Source organism: Dreissena polymorpha, chromosome 2 (assembly GCF_020536995.1).
Source record: "Dreissena polymorpha isolate Duluth1 chromosome 2, UMN_Dpol_1.0, whole genome shotgun sequence".
NCBI classification, from domain to species: Eukaryota; Metazoa; Mollusca; class Bivalvia; order Myida; family Dreissenidae; genus Dreissena; species Dreissena polymorpha.
The window spans coordinates 24,180,134-24,206,017 of record NC_068356.1 but is presented as its reverse complement, the minus strand read 5'-3'; the positions used below and the strand labels follow the sequence as shown (position 1 = coordinate 24,206,017).

At 35.4% G+C, this 25,884-nt stretch overlaps 2 protein-coding genes across 7 annotated transcripts in view; both read left to right on the top strand.

Annotated features, from left to right (window-relative positions):
* Positions 1-9,141, top strand: part of LOC127866259 (cell division cycle and apoptosis regulator protein 1-like) — a 56,180-nt gene extending 47,039 nt beyond the window's left edge. For all 4 annotated transcript variants that reach the window (XM_052406695.1, XM_052406693.1, XM_052406696.1 and 1 more), the window contains exons 17-19: positions 5,583-5,724; positions 6,171-6,383; positions 6,750-9,141. In XM_052406695.1, coding sequence (XP_052262655.1) covers positions 5,583-5,724; positions 6,171-6,383; positions 6,750-7,036 — 642 coding nt within the window. In that variant the 3' untranslated portion in view covers positions 7,037-9,141. The remainder of the gene's footprint in view (positions 1-5,582; positions 5,725-6,170; positions 6,384-6,749) is intronic.
* A 7,969-nt stretch (positions 9,142-17,110) lies between these two features.
* The window catches only part of LOC127866257 (brain-specific angiogenesis inhibitor 1-associated protein 2-like), a 42,375-nt gene continuing 33,601 nt past the window's right edge, over positions 17,111-25,884 (top strand). Inside the window, exons 1-2 of one of the 3 annotated variants that reach the window (XM_052406684.1) lie at positions 17,111-17,299; positions 22,253-22,328. In XM_052406684.1, the coding sequence (XP_052262644.1) occupies positions 17,249-17,299; positions 22,253-22,328 (127 nt within the window). In that variant the 5' untranslated portion in view covers positions 17,111-17,248. The remainder of the gene's footprint in view (positions 17,300-22,252; positions 22,329-25,884) is intronic. The other 2 variants (XM_052406687.1, XM_052406688.1) reach the window with 2 other exon arrangements.

Sequence of the window (25,884 nt, the reverse complement as noted above, 5' to 3'; positions counted from 1 at the left end):
GGGGCTATATAGGAGTCACTTTGTCGGTCGATCCGTCGGTCTGCCTGTCTGAAATTTCATCCGATCATCACCAAACTTGGTCACAAGTTGTATCTAGATGATGTATAGGTGAAGTTTAAATATGGGTCATGCCGTGTCAAAAACTAGGTCACAGGGTCACTTAGTGTGTTTTAAACCAAAAGTTTGTCCCGACCATAACTATGTCCCGACCATAACTATGTCATTTATCGTTAGATTTTAAAATAACTTGGTACATTTGTTCACCATCATAGGACGGTGTGTCGTGTGAAAAAAGAACGTCAACATCTTAAAGGTCAAGGTCACACTTGGAGTTCAAAGGTCAAATGCATGTCCGGGCCATAACTTTATCATTTATTGTGAGATTTAAAAATCATTTGGAAGATTTATTCACCATAATTGGACGGTGTGTTGCGCCAAAGAATTTCGTCGATATCTCCAAGGTCAAGGTCACACTTTGAGTTCAAAAAAAAGGTCAAATGCGTGTCCAGGCCATAACTTTATCATTTATTGTGAGATTTTAAAATCATTTGGAAAATGTGTTCACCATCATTGGACGGTATGTCATGCGAAAGAATTACGTTGATCTCTCCAAGGTCAAGGTCACACTTTGAGTTCAAAGACCAAAAATGGCCATAAATGAGCTTGTCCGGGCAATAAATATGTCATTCATTGTAAGATTTTGAAATCCTTTGGCACATTTGCTCACCATCATTGGACAGTGCGTCGTGAGAAAGAATTACGTCAATATCACAAAGGTCAAGGTCACACTTTAAGTTCAAAGGTCAAAAATGGCCATAAATGAGCTTGTCTGGGCCATAACTATGTTGTTCATGGTGAGATTTTAAAATCATTTGGCACATTTGTTCAGCATCATTGGCCGGTGAAAGAATTACATTGATATCTCCAATGTCAACGTCAAACTTTGAGTTCAAGGGTCAAAAATGGCCATAAATGAGCTTTTCCGGGCCATAACTATGTCATTCATTGTGAGATTAAAAAATCATTTGGCACATTTGTTCACCATCATTGGATGGTGTGTCGCGCGAAAGAATTATGTCGATTTCTCCACTGTCAAGGTCACACTGTGAGTTCAAAGGTCAAAAATGGCCATAAATAGTCTTGTCTGGGCCATAACTATGTCATTCATTGTGAGATTTTATAATTACTTGGTACATCTGTTCACAATCATTGGACAATGTGTCATGCAAAAGAATTATGTCGATATCTTCAAGGTCAAGGTCGCACTTGGAGTTCAAATGTGAAAAATGGCCATAAATGAGCTTATCCAGGCCATAACTATGTCATTCATTGTCAGATTTTAAAATCACTCTGTACATTAATTTTGTTCACAGTCATTGGACAGAGTGTCATGCGAAAGAATTCAAGAGTTCAAAGGTCAAAATGACCATTAATAATAATGGCATAATAATTCTAAATAATCACTATTTAGATTCTCTTGTTTTGTGAAGACAGCTTTCAAAATAGTCTGTGTCAATGCGGCATGTGGAGGTATATGTCACATCTGTGACAAAGCTCTAGTTCATCATAATACTATCCTGTACTCTTTTCTGAAAGAAACAGTCAATTGTTGATTGCTTAGCAGAGATATTTACTTTAACTACATGTTTAATGGGTTATTGTAGTCTGCCACATTCAAATGCTAAAGATTAAAGATTTCATATCTTTGTAAAAATAAAGGATGCTTATCTGGTACAACCAATAAAGAGGGTCTTAATGAGAATGTATTTTCAGTTCTGTTTGATGGGGCTGTTGTTCTTTTTCATCTTCATCTGGATCTGTCTGGGTTTGAGTCACAGACTTCAATAAGTTCTTTTATCCCAATTGTCACTAAGGTCAGAAATTGAATGAACAAGGATGTTGCTGTCAATGGCTTCAAACTCTTCTGCAGACATGGCATTATGGTATTTAAGATCTGTTTGGACTGTGCGTAACATGTCCTTCAAATTTTGAGAGCGACATGTCAAATAGCTCAGAGAGGGGAAGGTTGTTACTGTCATTAAAGCTAACACCAGACTTTCTGAAACTACCAGAGACAGTTTTCTTTTGATCTTATTAACTGACAAGCTAACAGCATCAAGCTTGGATGTTGTGTTTGCTGGAAAGAACACAACTTTGACGCTGGTAAGTTGTATGTCTGGAGGATTTAATGGTAAGTTATCAAGGAGAAGGGCATTTCTCCTGACCCGGCACATTTTTGGGTGAAGAACAGATCCCACTTTGATATGAGGGCTCTTGTCATCTGCGCCTTCTTGTTGTGACACCACAACACTGGAAGTCTTGAAAAGTTGGTGTTTCTAAAGCATCTAGGGGTTACTGCCTTACCAATCATAAGCGGCTTTATAACATAGAGCCACTGTAAGTCTCTCTTAAGAACACTTTCCACCTTTACAATCTTCACCTTTGATGGAGAGAGATTTGTCTATGAGGACTATAAAGAAAAATCTGTTTTGTTCGTTTTGAAAACATCACAAGTATGGTTGGAACTTGCTCCACCCAGTTGTCTACAGTCACCTGACTCACACTTACTTTCCCCACACACTGAAGCGCAGTTAATGTTAAGTCTCTTGTGAATATGGCCAAGACACCTAATGGCTGCCTTGCAGTCTGTTAACCCCAGTTCTGAAGCATAGAACAAGGCTTTTTCTTGAAGCATGGGACTGGAGAGTGTTATACCCTGTGACCTGGCTGTCTTAAACCACTCCCACTTTAATTGTTTATGTTGTCAACCGGTGATCTGGTACACTGCCTTTTTAGCTCACCTGTCACGAAGTGACATCGTGAGCTTATGTGACCGTGTGATGTCCGGCGTCCGTGTGTGCGTGTGTGCGTGCGTGTGTGCGTGTGTCCGTCAACAGTTTGTTTGTGTAGACAGTAGAGGTCACAGTTTTCATCCAATCTTTATGAAATTTGGTCAGGATGTTTATCTTGATGAAATCTGGGTTGGGGATTGTATTTGGGTCATCTGGGGGTCAAAAACTAGGTCACTAGGTCAAAAACTAGGTCAAATAATAGAAAAACCTTGTGTAGACAATAGAGGTCGCAGTTTTCATCCAATCTTTATGAAATTTGGTCAGAATGTTTATCTTGATGAAAACTGGGTTTGGATTGTATTTGGGTCATCTGGGGTCAAAAACTAGGTCACTAGGTCAAATAATAGAAAAACCGTCAACAATTTGTTTGTGTAGACAGTAGAGGTCACAGTTTTCATCCAATCTTTATGAAATTTGGTCAGAATGTTAATCTTGATGAAATCTGGGTTGGGATTGAATTTGGGTCATCTGAGGTCAAAAACTAGGTCACTAGGTAAAACACTAGGTCATTAGGTCAAATAATAGAAAAACCTTGTATAGACAATAGAGGTCACAGTTTTCATCCAATCTTTATGAAATTTGGTCAGAATGTTTATCTTGATGAAATCTGCGTTGGGATTGTATTTGGGTCATCTAGGGTCAAAAACTAGGTCACAAGGTCAAATAATAGAAAAACCTTGTGTAGACAATAGAGGTAACAGTTTTCATCCAATCTTTATAAAATTTGATCAGAATGTTTATCTTGATGAAATCTGGTTTGGGATTGTATTTGGGTCACCTGGGGCAAAAACTAGGTCACTAGGTCAAATAATAGAAGAACCTTGTGGAGACAATAGAGGTCACAGTTTTCATCCAATCTTTATGAAATTTAGTCAAAATGTTTATCTTGATGAAATCTGGGTTGGGAGTGTATTTTGTTAGTCAGGTGAGCGATTCAGGGCCATCATGGCCCTCTTGTTCTATTGTTTCATTGATACTGTTTATACCCGTCTTAAAATTCAACTTTTCTCTTCAGAATAACTTGAACCCACAAAGGAAAAATAAGAACATTAACATTGGGTTATGAAATTAAGAGTAAGCATTGCAGACAACATTCTACAACTGACAGCAGTTTTTCTAAGCACAGTTTAAACAGGGTTATCATAACGGGTAATTATACCCCACAAACGAAGTTTAGGGGGGTTTATATGAGTGAGCTTGTCTGTAGGTCGGTCTGTCTGTCAGTCCGTATTAAGTGTTCGCTCTCTAATTCAAGTTGTTTTCATCCGATCTTCACCATACTTTGTCAGATGTTGTATCTAGATGATATCTAGGACAAGTTCAAATATGGGTCATGGTGGGTGAAAAACTAGGTCACGGGGTCACTAAGTGCATTTTAAACATTGAGCATGGTGTCCGCTCTCTAATTCAAGTAGTTTTCATCAAAGTTTCACCAAACTTAGTCAGAAATTGTATCTAGATGATGTATAGGCCATGTTTGAACATGGGTCATGCCAGGTCAAAAAATTTGTCACGGGTTCACTTAGTGCGTTTTAAACATTGAGCATGGTGTCTGCTGTTTTTTGTGAAGACAACATGCAAAATATTCTGTGTCAATGCGGCATGTGGGGGTATTTGTCACGTCTGTGACAAAGCTCTAGTTCATATTATTAAGGCAAATTATCCAATGGCAAATGAAATATCTGTTGAGATGTCCCATTACTCCTGTTGTTGAAATTAATTTTTATGCCCCCGAAGGAGGGCATATAGTGATCGGACTGTCTGTCCATCTGTCTGTCACACTTTGCGTTTAGGTTTCGAAAAATGCTCATAACTTTTATTTCGCTTCAGATAGCAATTTCATATTTGGCATGCATGTGTATATGGACAAGGCCTTTCCATACGCACACCAATTTTGACCCCTGTGACCTTGACCTTGAACTTAGGGTCCGTGTTTAGGTTTCGAAATCTGCGTTTAGGTTCGAAAAAAGCTCATAACTTCTATCAAGCGTTTATAGGGGGCATAAGTCATCCTATGGTGACAGCTCTTGTTTCTTTTCAACACAACTCTTTCTGTTTTTGCATCCCATTATTAATAATAATATGCCATACAGGTCAATTGTTATATCCATCTTAGACAAAACCATCTTCTGTAATTATCCTGTTAAATTATATGCAGTCTTAAATATTTTAAACTTGTACCAAACAATAACCAATTAACCCATCAAAGACTATAATATTAGCTAATTACCAATCAAGGATCGAGGGATACAAATAATACTAAGGGTAAAAAATCTAACACCTCGCAGTCGTTGCCAAAAAACAGTCGTTAATTGTCGCTAATAGGGTCACAATGGCTTCATACATAAACCCAATTGAACCACAACTTCTTATCAAGTAAAGTGTGAAAATTACTGGTCGGTTGGAAGGTTTCAATTAAGGGCACTTTCGTTGATTGGTACCGATTAAAGTGATGGTAAAAGCGGATTAGCAGATTGGTCAGATTAGTGAGTGTAATGACCATTGAAATATAGAAAGAACATGTTGGGACTGAAAAACAGTGGTTGTCTTAGCGATTTGGTCCTAATTACTAGTTAAGGGAGTTTTTACTTTATCTTTAAATATCTGTTTACCTTTTTGGCAGGTGAACCTTTTTACCTTTCGTAGGGTGAAAGTATTTGTTTACATTTTGGTAGGTGTAATTATGTATTAAACTTTCAGCAGGTGTTAGTATGTGTTTACTTTTGGCAGGTTAAGAAGCTAGTACAGAAGGTGGTGTCTCGGGACTCGTTTAGCTATCGTGCTCTCACTGATGAGCCCATTCTGGAAGAAGGGGAGAAGGCTGGGTCACCTGCACCCATCATAGAGCTGGATCTTGATAAACTTGTCCTAGGTACATGTAGCGTACTAGCTGATATTTCCAAAGTTATGATTTGTGTTAGAAATTGTGTTTTGTAAGATAAATTTCACCTATGTTCACAGCATGATGCCTCACTCCAACATCTTGCTATGTGGGTTTCTGTCTATATATAGTATCATACTTTAATGTTTAAAAATGATAAAAATGTATACCACACAAAACTAATAGTTTTCTTTAGATAAAACTTCATTTTGAACTAGTGTAATTGAAACCTGTAATTGCCATGAACATGGACTCCTTTTGGACAAGGTGGACTCTAAAACATGTATTTTGTTTTACCATTTTAAATATTGAAATTGGTGGGACAAGATTAATATTCATGTATTCATTTGGTTGCATGTGTGTGTGAAAAAGAAAAGGAAGAATGTTTATTTACTCTTTTGTATAGTGTAAAATCAAGATTTACCATTGATATTCAGGCAATAGCGTATTGATGACATCCCCCTGCAAGGACGAGACAGCAACCCCCAGTAGGCGCCGTGGTGCAAAGGCAGAGGACAGTGGCTCCTCAGCGATGGTGATGCACAATGGGGCACTCCTGGACATAGACAGCCTGCTGGAGAGGCTCAACAAGGGGGAGAAGTCCATCACAGACTATGAGAGGAGGATAACAGAACTGGAGGCCGAGAGAGGTGGGAAGGCGGTCTTAGTTTAAACCTATGTATTGTAGCTCAATTGCATCAAAAGCGAAAGGCTTTTTTAACTCGCTCAAGTCGGTTTTCTGGGTAGAAAAAGTAATTTGTGTCTTTTGTGGAGTTCTAAATAATAACGAACCCACAGTACTGATAAAACACATGTCCTCACCGTCACTAGGGGGACATTATATCCACTACCATACATCGGTTTTAGACAGATCAAGGTTTTGAAATGAATGGTTTAAATTCCTATCGAGCTACATGTATAACTTTGGTTAAACATTACTAAAGATCATCAATGAACAAAAACCTATGTTATTTTGTTATTATAAATTTTCAAAAATCTAATTATTTTCTCCATAGACCATGCTCAGCGTGATCTGAAGAAAGCTGAGGAAGGTAGCAGCAAGCTTGCAGAGGACCTAAAGACCACCAGGCATGACCTCTCAGCGCAGGTCAAGGTCACCAGCAGCACAGAGTCCACTAACCGGAAGTACCTGGCCGCCTTGGTCGAGACTCAGACCTTGGTGCAAAGCCTGGCTGGGACCATTACCGGGGCACTGGGTGACATGGCAACCATCAAGGTAGAGAAGAAGGCAGACATCAAGGCTGAGGTCAAGACAGAGCCCACTGCCAATAGCAAGGAGTGACCTTGCTGGGGCTTGTTTGTGTGTGGTTATTGTGAACTGACTTCTTGTGTAGCAAGCGTGTACATAGGTTACTGGAGCACTTTAGTATTGTTGAGTATGTTGATGTTTCACTGCATTAGTAAGTCAGGATTGCTGAGCTAGCTTAGACATTGGAAAGGACAGAACTAATAGACCAGTTTCACAATACGAACACTGTTGCTATTATTAGATATCACGTGACGAGTCGAATCTCAGAACGAGGCGGAACGTGACAACTTTCTTTTCCTATGTTATGCGAATGGTTGAGAATATCGATCATGTAGAGCAGTTGACTGTAATGTTTTACATTCGGGGCGGTTATAACATTATAACAGTATGTGTTTAGTCAATAAATTGATAAATACTTCTCAAATAAACATTATAACAACCATAATAATAATTCAACGACATACTATCTAGTACAAATAGTGAATATTAAAAAAAATCATCTTTATACAAATACGAATAACCCATTAACACATCAGAGTAAAGGTGGTCTGAAGACCTAACATCGATAATTGCTCAAAACAAAGATATATAAAAGCCGCAAAATAAAATAAATAGTATTATATGATTATAATTCTCAAAGGTATGGGTGTGTTGGTGTGCGCTATTTTTCATGAACTGTCGAACGTGTAAGCGGTGTTGAATCAACCATAAGACAAAGCACTATAAACGCGAAGTACATGACACTATTTAAATTGTATGTTAATTTTCTTTTACATTAAATAAAATGTATTTTAGAGTGAATGACAATATTGAATTATTATTATAACCAACTGAAACAAACGGACGTGGTGGAAATTGAACTGTCTAAACATGTATAATGAAATTTCTTTATAAGAGATTATGAGTATTTATTAGCAACAGGCTTATCATGTAATATAGAACTGATTTGTACAGAATTGGAGCTCTGGTGATTGTATACATGTATATATATATATATGGGTTTACATGATAAGAATTGCAAAAGTCTCTGATACTTCTAATTTAGAAAGTTTACCTACAATTGTCTATTGTATATATATAGCCCGGACATTCGTTCCTATGTTATTGCGTAACTTTCTGTTTTGTGGCAAAAAAAGCATGGTATTGTGCGTATATGCTATAAAGGTTGTTGTTGTAGTTTTTGTTATTTGACAGTCCGGACATTGGTTCCTACAATGTATAGCATTTTATATCAAAATGTTTAACCCCGTTGTGGTTAAACGAAAATGCTTATTTTAATTATGTTGTTCCGTACGGTATTCGGACATCCGTTCACACGGACAATCGTTCCTAAGCTAATTTTGACAAGGCGTACATTCGCTCGAATATTGTATTTAACAAACCGGACAATATTATTTTTGACAGCCCGGACATTCGTTCCTATGTTATTGCGTAACTTTCTGTTTTGCGGCAAAAAAAGCATTGTATTGTGCGTATATGCTATAAAGGTTGTTGTTGTAGTTTTTGTTATTTGACAGTCCGGACATTGGTTCCTACAAGTAAATGCAAAACTAAACAAAAAAGCAATTTTCCGAGCAAAGCTTATCTTCTTTGATAAGCCTATTCAATTAACCAATCTTGTTTACAGTAAGCCGATTCAGAATAAGCCAGCCAATATGATTTTAATTGATTAGTTGACTAATTAATTAACTGACTTACATTTTGTCGACAATGCATTTAACGCAACTTGTTAGCTCTAAGCCGATTAAAAACAGTTTTTCGATTATATAACTTTAATAAAGCAAACTGTGAAAACAATATGTATGTTGAATAATGGCCCATTCATTAAAATTCACTTCCAACATATAACTTCTAACGAACAATCGCGGTCGGTCTGTGGGTCATTCGTACTCAAAGAAACACATGTGTGTGATACTCGATTTTCTAAACAATTTCTTTATTGCGCAATAGTGCTCGTATTTGAACTCAATATTTTAAATCAATTATTTTAACGATGTTTAAAAAATGTATTAGCAACAGGCTTATCATGTAATATAGAACTGATTTGTACAGAATTGGAACTCTGGTGATTGTATACATGTATATATATATATGGGTTTACATGATTAGAATTGCAAAAGTCTCTGATACTTCTAATTTAGAAAGTTTACCTACAATTGTCTATTGTATATATATATATATATATATATATATATATATATATATATATATATATATATATATATATATATATATATATATATATAATTGAATGTTTGTATTGTTGTATTGTATGTAATTGAGACTATTATAAAGAATAAATCTTCATGTCTTACTCTACACTACGATGGTTATTCACAAAAAGCCTCTTCGATGCCTTTCTTAGGCAAACCATCATAATTATAAGTTTAATAAAGAACAACATATCAACGTCTTATGCGGTTCTAATTGTTTTATTCCGTTCAGTTTTGTTTCACTTATTCTAGTAAATGTAAATAAGGAACGAATGTAATTGCTTACAATAATGAATGAACCATTGTCAGGGCTGTCAATTTAATGCATGAACTAATGTCCGGGCTGTCAAAATAACGTTGGAACGAATGTCCGGATTGGGAAAAAAATGTGGAAACGATTGTCAGGGATGAAAAAATACTTAGGAACGAATGTCCTTATTGTCAAAATTAGCGTAGGAACGATTGACCGTGGGAACGAATGTCCGGGAATCGTTTCGTACACTACCGTACACTCTTCATAGGACTACGTAATGACGGAGTTTAATTTTACCGGTAACCGTTGAATACGTTAAACGTTAAGCATTAATTTTTTAAAATATTAAAAATGTATGGGTATTAAGCACTTCATTATAATGATTAAACTGCTTATATCTATACAGTATTTAGTTTCTGACAATCTGTTTGGCAAAAATAACTTTCAATTTTTACAAAATCTTACATATCTAATTAAAGCAACAGTTAAGTATTTGGCTTTAAACAACTTTAAGAAATGACTATGCAATACCACTACCACGAGAAGACACGGGGGTATCATAAATAATGTGGAAATGACCAGACATCCGCAACGTGTGGTTTATGACACTTTGCTGTTATTTAATATATGTCGGCACAGTATCTGATCATAACGAGATAATGGGTTTGTGCTGAACAAAGGGACGATTAAACAACAGATATACCAATAAACAAGATTATTGATAGATCTTTGATTAAACACCGCGATAAAAAGGCTCAAACTTACAGTGTAAAAATTTGTGCAAACATGTGAATAAAAACAAGTACTTTAATCAAGAAAATGTATTGACACTTAAAATGGGAAGTATATATTTACTGACGATGTCATCTTGTGTTGACAATATCATAACGTCAAAAGCGTGATGGGTTGAAATTAGATGCGGCATTTCGTGGTATTATAAACGGCATCACGTTTCGCCTCGTTCTGGATTTTTGCGAGTCACGTGACTTCGCGCTCTTATCGATTTTGGCTTATTGTGAAAAGGGTCTATTACAGAAACAAATAGGTTCATGTATCATGGGTGCACTTTTTTAATGATTCATGTGTCTGTTTATTTGATTAATTTAAATTAAATTACATGTTATGAATATTTTTTTGTTTTATTATAAAATAATGGTTACTTGATTGACCTTGAATCATGTTAAATTACATTGGTTCTTGATGGGTTTTTTTCACTTAAATGCAAGTATTTGACACTCAAATGTCAAGCATTGAAACCGGTGTGCATTTTTAAAAGTATTTCATGCATCATATCAGACATTACAGATATCACACCTTTTAATGCACATTTTATTGTTTTGTTATGTTTAAATGTGTTGATTATGACTTTCTATGTATGCTACAATAACATGGTTGGTAAAGTTTTTTTAGATGTTTAATGCGTTCATTAAATTATCATAATTGCTTTCCTTTGGAGTTCATAGCATTGACAGATTTTGATTTTGTGAGGAAAAGCTTAAACTCCTCTATTCATTTTCTAAGGATTTATTTAATTCATCTTAAATTACTAACATTTCAATGTGCCGTTTAAAAAATTGCCAATTCATTGCATGTGCTCTTTTGTATGAAATACAAATGTAGTTTTAATGGCTGACCACCTGATTTTCATGTGCATGGATTGGAGAATATTGCAGATGCATTTTAATATGTGACATTTGTGATAGGGTCACTTGATTGATAGTTCAACTTTTATTGCAAATTTATTGGTTTGTATTGCTCATGTACCCATGATAAATGCCTTTGAAGGCATATTGTACTTAAATGTCGAAACTATTATTCATTACATGCAAGGGTTCATGCAATCTTCCATGTTTCGTGTCTTCTTGTTTGTTACTTATCAGTTTGAGTTGAGCTTGTCTGTTTAAGGTATCAAATAATCAATGAAATTAATTATAAGCAAGAATTTGCATTCACTAAACATAACAGTATTGTGTTGAATAGATCACATGAAAATCGGAAATATGGTAAATAAACTATTTGTAAACTTTCTTGTTGTGTTTGCATAACTTGTATTTAAATTTACCGTCTTTATGTAAGACATGTGAATGTGCAAATATGTTGCATAGTATTTGGTGAATAATCCAGTGGCACTTTGCAGTAATGATCAGTTATTCATATGATGTCCTTTGTTAATGTCCTCAGTTTGTGCTTGAAAGCTGTTATGATTAAATAGTAAACAAAGAGTACTTTGGGTATAATCATTTTTTTGTGGTAATGCAAAGGGTTGTTTGACCTTTTAATATAGCCTGAACACAATGTGCTATTGGCAAGCAATTTGTGAAATCAGTTAGGATCAATAACAATATCACTAGGTAAATTGAAACAAAAGACGTTTGTAAAAACTCACGAGGTCACATTTATTTGATGCCTCTATGAAACTTGCTCAGAACATGTGTTCTAATGATTTTCATGCAGAGGGAGATGTGGTTAGGTTGATTGAAAAACATGGCTGCAATGAAAAGGGGCAGTTAATTTTATGTTGCTATAGATAAACAATTTGAACATTCTAGAAGATACATGTTTGACCCACTCATCGTGATAGGTGCTTGAAACATTTAACAACTGAGTTATAATATCTTTGCTGTCTTCAAAAACGATGTGGTCAGTTCAAAAACATGGCTAACATGTGTTGGAGCAGTTTTCCTTAGAATCTCAGCTGAGCGCCTTAGGGCATTTGTTCCTCTTGTAAGAATAACTATATCACCTAACATAACAGAAATACTGCAAATATCGGTGTGCCTTGAATCACAAGTTATAGAATCCAACATTGAATAATCAGTTACTGGTAGTAAGGCAAGCATTAAATTGTCAAAGAGACAAACTTTGAACCACCTGTTTGTCCAACATTGAATCATAAGCAAGTTCAGTATTGCTCCATCAGCTAATCAAACATTGAACCACCTGTTAGTCAAACATTGAAGCATCACAGCTAGTCCAACATTGAACCATCAGCTAGTCCAACATTGAATCATCAGCTAGTCACACATTTAACCATCAGCTAGTCCAATATTGAATCATCAGCTAGTTCAATATTGAATCATCAGTCCAACATTGAATCATCAGCTAGTTCAGTATGGAGTCATCAGCTTGTCCAAAATTGAACCATTAGCTAGTCCAACATTGAACCATCAGCTAGTCCAACATTGAACCACCAGCTAGTCCAACATTGAACCACCAGCTAGTCCAACATTGAATCATCAGCTAGTTAAACATTGAACCACCAGCTGGTCACACATTGAACCATCAGCTAGTCCAATATTGAATCATCAAGTTCAGTATTGAATCATCATCTAGTCCAACATTGAACCATCAGCTAGTCAAATATTGAACCACCAGCTAATCCAACTTTGACTCATCAGCAAGTCCAACATTGAACCATCAGTTAGTCCAACATTTTACCATCAGCTAGTCCAACATTTAACCATCCACTAGTCCAACATTGCACCATCAGCTAGTTCAGTATTAAACCATCAGCTAGTCCAACATTGAACAATCAGCTCGTCAAATATTGAACCACCAGCTAGTCCAACATTGAATCATCAGCTAGCCCAAAATTGAACCACCAGCTAGTCCAACATTGAATCATCAGCTAATCCAATATTAAATCAGCTAGTCTAACATTGAACATTCAGCTAGTTGAAGATTGAACCACTCGGTGTGCCTTGAATCACAAGTTACCGAATCCAACATTGAATAATCAGTTACTGGTAGTAAGGCAAGCATTAAATTGTCAAAGAGACAAACTTTGAACCACCAGTTTGTCCAACATTGAATCATCAGCAAGTTCAGTATTGCATCATCAGCTAATCAAACATTTAACCACCTGTTAGTCAAACATTGAAGCATCAGCTAGTCCAACATTGAACCATCAGCTAGTCCAACATTGAATCATCAGCTAGTCACACATTGAACCATCAGCTAGTCCAATATTGAATCATCAGCTAGTTCAGTATTGAATCATCAGCTAGTCCAACATTGAATCATCAGCTAGTTCAGTATGGAGTCATCAGCTTGTCCAAAATTGAACCATTAGCTAGTCCAACATTGAACCATCAGCTAGTCCAACATTTAACCATCAGCTAGTCCAACATTGAAACAACAGCTAGTCCAGCATTGAATCATCAGCTAGTTAAACATTGAACCACCAGCTAGTCACACATTGAACCATCAGCTAGTCTAATATTGAATCATCAGCTAGTTCAGTATTGAATCATCATCTAGTCCAACATAGAACCATCAGCTAGTCAAATATTGAACCACCAGCTAATCTAACTTTGACTCATCAGCAAGTCCAACATTGAACCATCAGTTAGTCCAACATTTAACCATTAGCTAGTCCAACATTTAACCATCAGCTAGTCCAACATTGCACCATCAGCTAGTTCAGTATTAAACCATCAGCTAGTCCGACATTGAACAATCAGCTAGTCAAACATTGAACCACCACCTAGTCCAACATTGAATCATCAGCTAGCCCAAAATTGAACCACCAGCTAGTCAAACATTGAATCATCAGCTAATCCAATATTAAAACAGCTAGTCCAACATTGAACATTCAGCTAGTTGAAGATTAAACCACTAGCTAACCCAATATTGAATCATCAGCTAGAGGAACATTGAATAATCAGCTAGTTCAATATTGAATCATCAGCTTGCCCAAAATTGAACCATTAGCTAGTCCAACATTGAATCATCAGCTAGTCCAACACTGAATAATCAGCTAGTCAAAGATTAAACCATCAGCTAGTCAAAGATTGAACCATCCACTAGTCCAACTTTGAACCCTCAGCCAGTGCAATATTGAAGCATCAGCTAGTCCAATATTAAATCCTCAGCTAGTCCAACATTGAACTATCAGGTAATCCAATATTGAATCATCAGCTAGTTCAGTTTTGAATCATTACCTGGTCCAAAATTGACCATCAGCTAGTCCAACATTTAATCATCAGCTAGCCCAACATTGAACCATCAGCTTGTCTACATTGAACCATCAGCTAGTCAACATTGAACCAACAGCTAATCCAATATTGAATAATCAGTATTGAATTATAAGCAAGTCCAACATTGCACCATCAGCTAGTTCAGTATTGAATTATCGGCTAGTTTAGTATTGAATTATCAGCTAGACCAACATAGAACCATTAGCTAGTCCAACATTGAATCATCAGCTAGTCCAACATTGAATTATCAGCTAGTTAAACATTAAATTATCAGCTGGACGAACATAGAACCATTATATAGCTAGTCCAACATTGAATCCTCAGCTAGTCCAACATTGAATTATCAGCTAGTTCAGTAATGAATTATCAGTATTGAATCTGTAGTTATCTAGTTCAGTATTGAATATGTAGTTAGCTAGTTCTGTATTCAATCTGTAATTAGCTACTCCAGTATTGCATTGGTAGTAAGCTGGTCTAGTATTGAATATGAAGTTATTTAGTCCTGTATTGAATTTGTACCTAGCTAATACAGGGAGTCTAGCAATAACTTCATTTAAGGGATAGAGCAATAAATCAGGGAGTCAAGCATTGAATCGTTAGAAAGGAAGTCCACCATTAAATCGTTGTGTACACATTGCACAATTAAATCGTCACTTATGGTCGTTATGGAGTCCAGAATTAAATTGTCAGTTAGGAAGTCCAGCAACAAATCGCCAAATACGGAGTACAGCATTGCATCTTCAGTTGGCTTTTCCCGTATTGAATCGTTAGTATGCTAGTGCTCGATATTAAACCTTACCATAATTAATGGTTTCGTGGTTTCTAATAGCTCGGTTGCTCGGATTTGCTTACATGTCGTGTAATAATTTCCCCATGCAAAGCATGTGATGTGGGTGATAGAGCAGACCAGGCTCTGTTATGTTGCTAGTTTGCGAGAGAAAGTCACGTCATACATAATCATCAAATTGGGACACTGAAGTATTTGCAATACGTGTCAAGAGATATTGAAATTTTAAATAAAATTTAAAAAACAAAACTACAGTAACATGACGACTTTGAATTCTCATAAACTAACTTGGAGTGACACTAATTCAGCCTGGCGGCGGAAAGAGATACAATAAACAAATAGGAGACCGCTCCTTAGGCATCTGCGCTAAGTATGGTACATGAACTGATATTATGCTTCATACCCTACACCATGTTTACGGACGTCTATTCAGTAGTCATTGTGCATTTAAGGAGCTTGTTGTGTGAGGAAACTAATTTAAAAAAAGAAGACTTGCTGTTTACATACTTCTTATTTGTACGCCAGAAAAAGAAGTGAGCTTATTGCCGATAGTCCATGTTTACAGCAGACGCAAAATGTGCATCTCTTTCTACCAATAAGACCCATTAGTGATAGGACTGATTTATGTAAATAACGTACGTTTTAGTCAAGCGCTTGAGCGAAAACCAAAATCAGCTTATTTTGTCCACACTGTGTTCGTTTTATATATAGCCACCTATGCATGACCCTGAAATGCTGACGGGAGGGGGGGGGGGGGGGCAGGTGCGCATCGCTGGATCCGCAATTGACTTAAACATGTCATTAAACCGAATTAAGTACTCGATTGTTGTGCTGTATAATTGCTTACATGAACAAAGCATCTGCTCAGTGGTTGCTCTTCTGAACGGTTCAGAAGCGCGGAGCATTGCTGGTGACCAAGTTAAGGTCGCCGAAACAAAAGAACGGATCCTTATTCAGAGATGGTATAGCGGCTAAATATTTAAATTGTATTTTCCACTTCTAAAAGTACGGTAGCATAGAGGTGAAATTCACTCCTCTTTTTTAAATTTCGCACCTCTTTTTTTCTATCTGGTGGCCTCGCCTTAATAACTCGAGGTCACGACTTACTAACTCGCGGCCACTAGTTAGCTATGTCGTGGCCTCGAGTTACTAAGTCGAGGCCACGAGATAGAAAAAAAGAGGAGTGTGAAACTAAATAAAAGAGGAGTGCAATTAAAAAAGAGCGGTGCAGTAAATAAAGGAGGGGTGCATTGAAAAAAAGAGGAGCGAATTTTAGAAACAAGAGGAGTGCAATTAAAAAAAAAGAGGAGTGAATGTCACCTCTATGCCACCGTATAAATGGGATATCAATGGCATATTTTCTCCGTCCCAAAGTTTCTGCATTTTTTTTTTGGCTTTATCTACTCTTTGGCATATTTCGCACATAATTTCAACAGATGAATAGCGTTTGCGTCCAAAACTTGTAAAATGATCGTAAATGATGGAATTTTGGACTGCCACCAATTTCAGCTGCAGTATTTCCTTTTATCATTATTCATCTAACAAATTTGTGATGACCAACATATCCACGTCTGTTATACATCTCAATAAATGCAAGAGCGCAAGTTGTTTTCTATTGTTTAATAGAAAATATAACGTGGGTGCGTACAACAGTTGAGCCATTTGTATTTCAGCAAAACGTCCGCGGGAAATTTAGCAGAACAAATAAACACAGAAGTCGACAACTTACGGCGACACATTTGCACGTGCCAACACCCAATGTACTTAGCGAACATCATATATGTACAAAGCCAGCACCACGCTTTCATCGATTAAACCAGTCGCGCGCCAAGGGAGTTAATTCCCTGCATAAAGCGCGCCAGCACGTTAGATATAACACTAGCGTCTGATATCGCATATCGTCACTCTGTTTTGATACACGAAGGTGACCAGGTTACATTAAAGCTAGCGCTTTATTGAAGTGTGATTATATGCGATGGTTGTGCGCTTGTGTTTGTTCCATATTTATTAAAAATGAAGAGTGGAACGGATGAAGTACATAAATTGACGGAAACGGTTTATAAGGTATATTCCTTAAAGGGATCTTTTCACGGTTTTGTAATTTGTCAAAATTGAGAAAAGTTGTTTCAGAATCGCAAATTTTCGGTTTAGTTATGATATTTGTGAGGAAACAGTATTACTGAACATTTGTCATGGTCTAATATAGCCATTATATGCATCTTTTGACGATTTAAAAACCCAAAAATTATAAAGCGTTGCAACGCGAAACGATTGAATAATTTGAAGAGTTCTGTTGTTGTCGTTTAAAACTACGAAGATTGCGTATATTAGGTATAAAAAAAACGCATTTATGTATGTTTGGCTGGATAGCTCAGTTGGCTAATGCGTTTTTACTTCAGGATTCCGGGGGTCGCTGGTTCGAGCCCTGCTGTGGGCTACTTTTTTTTCCTTTTTTAAATTTTATTTTTGATTTTTTACTGGAGCTTTTAAAATTTAATGTTTACATTAATCAATATAAAGCATTTAATGACAAACTTCAAAACATGCCAAAATCTGTGAAAAGGTCCCTTTAATAATTTGTATTGCGCTTAGAAAGAGTTACATCTTATGATTGTAGTCAGTCATAAAAGTATGTGTCATGTTGAATGTACATGTAACTACTGGGCAGAGATTGATTCGATTTAAAGAAATACAATAAATACAATAATGATGATGATGATGATGATGATGATGATGATGATGATGATGGATTATTTGGAATTAAATTATTTAATATGTCATCAATGTCATGAAACAACTGTCATTATGTACATAATAAAAAATAGATAAAAACTTTCCTAGTGCTTTGTCTAGTTTTAAATTGATAATTAAAGATTAGTCGTAGATATAGTGAAATATTCTGATATGTACATGTATATATACATAAAATATCTATACAGGATGTTGGTGAGAAAATAGTCAAGGAGACATTATTGAAGCATTACATTAATAATCCTATACTGCATTGTTTTCAGAATTTTTTTCACATCTTGGCTTAGTGTGATTTAACTAAAAATTTTATTTTACAAAGCCAGGAATCCTTTTTTATTATTTTATATGCTAACAATTTTTTCCACAAGGATTCAAACATGCCTCCTCTTGATCAAAAGCTAAAACATTAAACACTTGGCCTTATCTTTAACAGAAACCACTTTTTTCAATAATTCACTTTTTTACCATGTAATTTTCTACATGACAGCTGATCATCACATTAACAGTATTCTTAGTATCTATTTCCATTTTGTAATTTCTCACCAGTATATATGCCGTTATTTTATTTGGTGTGGCAAAACATACACAAAACATAATTAAAATGTGTCAGTTTGTGAACAAACTTATGTGTCAGTTGATTATAATAAAGGGATATTTTACTTTGTTTCATCTTGCTTGTGATTTTGAGGGTTCATTAAAGGGATCTTTTCACAGTTTGGTAAATTGACAAAATTGAAAAAAGTTGTTTCAGATTCGCAAATTTTCGGTTTAGTTATGATATTTGTGGGGAAACAGTATTACTGAACATTTGCCATGGTCTAATATAGCCATTATATGCATCTTTTGACGATTTTAAAACCTAAAAATTATAAAGCGTTGCAACGCAAAACGATTGAATAATTTGGAGAGTTCTGTTGTTGTCGTTAAAATTTGTGAAACTACGAAGATTTCTTATATAACGTATACAATACGCATCTTATGTATGCTTGGCAGGATAGCTCAGTTGGCTAATGCGTTTTTACTTCAGGATTCCAGGGGTCACTGGTTCAAGCCCTGCTATGGGCTAATTTTTTTTCCTTTTTTAAATTATATTTTTGATTTTTTACTGAAGCTTTTAAAATATAATGTTTACATTTATCAATATAAAACATTTAATGACAAACTTCAAAACATGCCAAAATCTGTGAAAAGGCCCCTTTAAAGAATGTAGGTAAATAAAACTATTTAATTGTAAAATAAAGTGTTGACTTCAAGCAGCAATTTATATGATGGTCATGTTATAATTTTGTTTGTTAACATTTCAATATGATATATGTAAATATACATACTAAAACTAATTTGTTTACTTTAATATTAAACAAAACATACAGTATTTGATGTCTATAAAACTAAATAACAGGTAAATTTTACTACATTACTACACAAATATTTCATCACACAGTATGAAGCAAGGAGCTGTCATCCACTCAGTGTCAGTAACCATGTCTGGTCAGACTTCGTGCTTCACTTTTCTGTAATTAATTACAACTCTACAGTGTTCATGTGCAGTGGTAGTATCATGACAGCCAATAAGTGCATAGTCGATCACTGTCATTTACTCAGCATCTGGGTACTGTATGTGGTTGATAGTGGTAGTATCATGACAGCCAATAAGTGCATAGTCGATCACTGTCATTTACTCAGCATCTGGGTACTGTATGTGGTTGATGAAGTGGGATTAGTAGCCTTCAGTATCAGCCAATAAGGACGCTTAGAACCCATACATTTAACTGCTAAAATATTTTTTGCTAGGGGTAACATGACCTATATTTAATGATCATACAGGTATGAACAAATGAGTTTTAAAATATAAGCACAAAATAATTTCCTTGCCAGCTGAATGGATGTGAAAGATAAAATCATGATTATAATGTTCAAAATGTATGTTTGTTTTTGTATTTTTTTTTTATTTGTGTTACTTGTCCAATGACTATGGCATAAATCTTTGGTTTGATATCTAGTTATATCTGGGTATGGACATTAAATGGAAATTATACCAGTTATGTATAAAATTTACATAAATACCGCACTTACCGTAATTACTCAAAGTTTTCGGACACTCAAAATTTCCAGACACCCGTTTCTTGCCAAAATAAATATTGTTTGCAATTCTGAATTTTTGAACGTACGCTTTTTTGTCGATAATTAATTACTCTACATTTTTGTACAGTTAATTTAACAATACTATTTTACCACAATTCTGACATGTTGCGTGTATCTGGTTACATTTATATTATGCAATTTTACAACCGTATTTAGGTCTCAAACCTGACAGACGATGCCATGAGGCCATGGACTATTACGTGTGCGTTATTTGGTAAACAACTATGTATACTGGTAAAAGACACAACAGCTTAGAATGAAACATATACATGTATTACATTAATTTATACTATATTGAGTGATAAGGCATGGGTTATCATTCCGTGAAATAATTGACACTATGCACCTTGAATACCTCTATCCGATTGTTAATGCAATATTTTCAGTGTTTGTAAATTGTTTGTCTCTAAATTTTGACACCTGTATTTTAAAATATTTTGTGTATCTAAGTTTTTGGAAATAATTTAATTATTTTTCAATGTCTAAAATCGTAGAATAATTACGGTAATATTTGAAACTTGAAAAAGGAAGCAAAAAGTATTGCATTTCAGTTATTAAGGAAGATATATAAAATATTTACATTTTGTAAAAACAATATATGATTATAGAGAGACAGAAGTTTCCTTAGTGACATCAGTGTTAGCTGCCTATTTGCAACATGAGCAAATAAATCAATAAGAATTTTTTTATGTCACATCAATGTGTCCTTTATTGTCTACAGTGGAAACTGACCTAATGGCCACCTGAGAATAACGGTCAACTGCAGACAACGGTCAGTCTGGATTCCCCTAGACGAAAATCACTCTATATTACACTTGAGAATAACAGTCACCTGTCCATAACGGCCACTATATTCCACTCGCGAAAAATATAAACACAGCACATCATTTGTTCGTCTATTTTGTGGGTAAAGCGTCTGATAGCGGTAATTGCCTTTGATATTATAAAAGCGGCCCACTGCAAGTAAACAAATAATAGGGTGTTGAGAAGGTTTGTTTTCCAGGGATAATTATGGGGGTTATCTTCAAAAAGAAAATATGTCAGAGTTTATGACATGTTTAAAGTAATTATCGCTTATTAAATGACTGCTTATTAATACATTGTACTTACAACCTTGAGTATGGATTTGAAAATAACATTTTCAGATCATTCTTCAAAAAAGCTTTGTAGCGTACAGAACACTTTTAAAAGCAATCGGAATAATAAATCACGGAATAACAATGATTGGTAAACCTAAATTCCTCACATTAGAGAACCGAGTCAAGTGTTTAAAACTGTTTGAATCTGGAAAAAGTTTGCGTGTAATAGCAAGTGAGCTCTGTGTTGGACATACGCAAGTGCAGAATGTGCTGAAGCGTAAGCGAGAACTTATGGAGGAGTATGAATTGAATGCATATGTGAGTTTGACACAAATTTGACACAGAATACAGCGGGTTGAACAATCTGGTTTTTAAGTGGTTCACCGAGGCTATGGCTCGTTTGATAAATGTTTTTGGACCAATGATTCAAGACAAAGCAAGGAAGTTTGCTGGTGAATTAGGTTTGAATGATTTGAAGGGCAGCAACTGACCAACCATTTTTAAATTGTGATCCGAAAACAATGGTCACCTGTGGACAACGGTCACTTTGGTCATTTCCCTTGACTGACCGCTGTTCTCAGGCTTGACTGTATATCAATTTTCTACGTCTGTAAAATACAATAAAGGTGATAAAGACCAGTATTTTTTTTTATATGGACTGGACATGCTCAATATCGACCACATGTGATTAATATTGACTGAAAGTTGTTACTGCAGTAGGTTACTTACAGATGATGAGACGCTGCATGATGCGGCGTCTCATCAGGGTCTGCGCTGTTTGCTTAAAGGAATTTCTGTAAGAAATATTCTAAATATAGAAATAAATATACTAGATATCCCTAATTTTGGAAATAAATTGATCCAATTGAGAGGGATGGGAAGTCCACTAGTCATAAATGGGTTAATGCAATTCCAGTCTAATAACCCAATGGTGGTATGCTTAGCAGAGCAGCAGCAGATATGTACCATTCAGACAAAGGCCAGCATACCCACCATCACGCCACTGCAATAAACATGCATAACAAATGTGGTCAATGTTTTCCAGAACCTGGTGGAGAATTTCAGTTACGGTGTGCGCCAGATCTTGCTGACAGGGAAGGCCTACTACAAGGCACTGCAAGGTACACAATTATTTGGTGATTTATTTTTTTAATAAATAAAACGTGTCATGTTAAAACGGATCTTATGCCATTTGCGGCCAATGTATCTCCAGACCAGCTTTCACACCTGCAAAGTCTGGTCCGAAGCTGCTTTGTATGTTAATTAAACCACAAATGTTTGTTTATAGCAAAAGGTGTATACCATACCAGACTGTGCACATTTGTTTGCTGGTCTGGAGCTATGCTGGCCGCATATGGCATAAGGCCCAATTTTGCATGACCCGGGTCAAATGGTGACTGCAAAATTCTACTGCCCTAATGGGCTTAGGCTCTGAATACAAACTTTGAGGGTCATTGATATAATTGAAATGGTGTATCATTGACTGGGGCTCCATTTTCAATCTGTTCATCTGGTTATACAGTGAAACCCACTATTATGACAACCTGTAGGACTTTTGGAAAAGTGGTCTTAATAGAGATGGTTGTAGTCAAAAGTTTTCATGAATTTTGATGAACAGATAATAAAAGGTTAATAATCAATGAATATTATTATTGATCTATGACAAGTTTGATTATTGTATACACCTCTCTGTGGAAAACGTGTATTCTGCTGCCTGAGTGCTGATGTCTGAAAAGATTATTGAGCAGAATAGATCGACAGGAAGCATCATATCAAATTCAAAGTGAGAATGTTGTCAATAATTGCACGCGTAATGATGTAAAACCGTTAATCTTTGATGTTAAAAAAGTCAGGATATTGTTAGTCACATGACATAAGTGTGACGGCGACAGGACTTGGATTTATGTAAGTGCCTATACTTACATCTGATTAATGCTTAAGTATTTGATTGGTCGTAAGAAGAATGCAAATTATAGTTGGATCACAGTTTGAAAGCAGTTTTAAAACTTGTTAACGCTATACAGCATGATCAGAAAATTAAGTGTGGCAGCAGAACTGTTTTGAAGTTAAGCCAGAGTACTGCCCCTGCCCTAAAACCAACTGGGGAAAAGCTTTTATATATTATATCTATTATAAGCTAGTCATAAATGAAATTTGGTCTTTTGGCAAAATATGTAATCATAGTTTTGGCCTTACTGCTAATTTGGTAACATTTATATGAAACATGCAATGATCTAATTAAAAAATGTACTGAAGGTCTGAATGTCATGTCTGAACATATTGCAGTTTTCCTGTAGGTTGTCTTTATTGCCTTTTTCTAAATTTCTATACTAACATAGTCTGTTTTATTTTAATATGAAAGTTCTGTTGTTTCCATGTTTAGCATCCAAACTTTATATTGTCATAATTGAAGTAAATTCCGAGGTCTGTAACTACAAGTGTACCTTTCTGCATAAAAGTAATCTATAAAACCGACTTTGAATGAATGAAATGACTTCAATATTTAGATAGGTAAAAGTTTCTGAAAGAAATTATAATAATTTTTTTCATGCAAATTCATGAATGGACAACTTCAAAGCTATTTTATTGTGATGACACACTTTTTCCAGATCATATCACACATGTTTGCTGACTCCACAAAAAGTATTTGGACTGCAGCATATTCTGCAGTTCACATTTTTTCTCCAGTGTTGTGTTCTGCTTTTTATTTGTACAGAATTATTTTGTAGCTTTACCACTGAATCAGAAAAGGTAGAAATTATGATAAAAATTATTAGACTTGCCTCAATTAAAAAATGTAAACAAAGTAACTTTGATGCTATTACCTGTCAAATTATGCCTTGCTAATTTACTACCACATCTGCAATCATGAATGTTGCCTCTGGCAATGGCCTTGGTCCCATAACTCTCTAACCCCCCCCCCCCCCCCCAATTATCACCAACTGTAACACATGATGACAAAAAAAATCAGTGGCCTGCACTCACTGCATACATCTACAGTAAAAAGTCAGTCAAAGGTCCAGATTTTTATCTCTTGACTTATGAGGTGGTTTATGAAAAAAAAGAACAATACTTTTGAAACAACAGAAATTCTAGCAATATTAATCCCAGAGGCATCGGGGTAATGGTTGATTGCTTTTGTTGTTGTAGAGATAAATTGTTGACTTATATTGTTGTTTTATAATTGATATTTACCAATTTATATAAACACAATTTGCAAACTTTACCTTAAATTTTATGAAATTTGCAATTTGTGATTGACAGTCTGATGTTATCAAAATATAGCCGATTCGGGTCAAGAAGCCATAGAATAATGCCTTTCTTGGTGGGCGATACAATTGGCTTCTTTTGTGTTCAGAAATAGATTGCAAAAACCAATTTTATTTACCTGATAGTTTCATGCGAGTAATTAAAGAATCTTTAAAAAATATTACAAAGTATTTTAATGAGACATGCTAGTACTTAAAGAAACTTTTCAACAATATTTTGAAGTATTTGAATGATGACATAAACAATCAGTTGGTTGCTCTCATTAGACATGTTGAATAACATACAATTTGGTTGGAAATGCAACAATGATATTTGACTAACTAAACCAAACAACAAATCTGCCCCTTTAAAGGGATCTTTTCACGCTTTGGTAAATTGACAAAATTGAAAAAAGTTGTCTCAGATTCGCAAATTTTCGTTTTAGTTATGATATTTGTGAGGAAACAGTAATACTGAACATTTACCATGGTCTAATATAGCCATTATATGCATCTTTTGACGATTTTAAAACCTAAAAATTATAAAGCGTTGCAACGCGAAACGATTGAATAATTTGGAGAGTTCTGTTTTTGTCGTTAAATTTTGTGAAACTACGAAGATTGCTTATATAAGGTATAAAATACGTCAACTATGTGTACTCGGCGTAATAGCTCAGTAGGCTAAAGCGTTTTTACTTCAGGACTCTGGCAGGACTCCAGGGGTCACTGGTTCGAAACCTGCTCCGGGCGATGTTCTTTTCCTTTTTTTAATTTTATTCTTGATTTTTTACTGAAGCTTTTACGATCCAATGTTTACATTTATCAATATAAAGCATTTAATGAATAAGTTAAAAAAATGCCAAAATCTGTGAAAAGGCCCCTTTAATGAAGGGTTACATTGCTTTTATCTTAAGTAATTTATTATTGGTATGAATGTGCAGGATGAATTTTCACAATATTAATAGAAAGCTGGTAGGAATTAAGGTCTCAAGTCAAAAGAAATTGGAAAGCAAATATTTGAACATTGATAGTGACAATGATCATGGGTGGCTAGGTCATGCATACTAGATCTTGCCAGCTGTCTTTAGGTGCATGTTCTCTTGTATAAGACTTTGGGAAACATCTTTATTAATATATTTGTTATGCCTTTACATAAGCAGTAGTTACAACCATAATACATTAAATGTTAGTTGTTGCAGTTGTCAGGTAGATGAAGTCATTGCAGTGGTAAGGGCGATGTAGTTGCCATGTTGACAATCAGATGACTTCACATCAATGGGCGCTGCAGTTGTAAGGTTGATGTAGTCCCCATTATCTGCTTTGTTTGTTTTGGTTACCCACCTACACCATGTTAGAATTCTTCAATACCCGTATATCTTCTCTTGTTGTTTATCCTAGATTGCTTTACAATGATGATATGATGTAATTT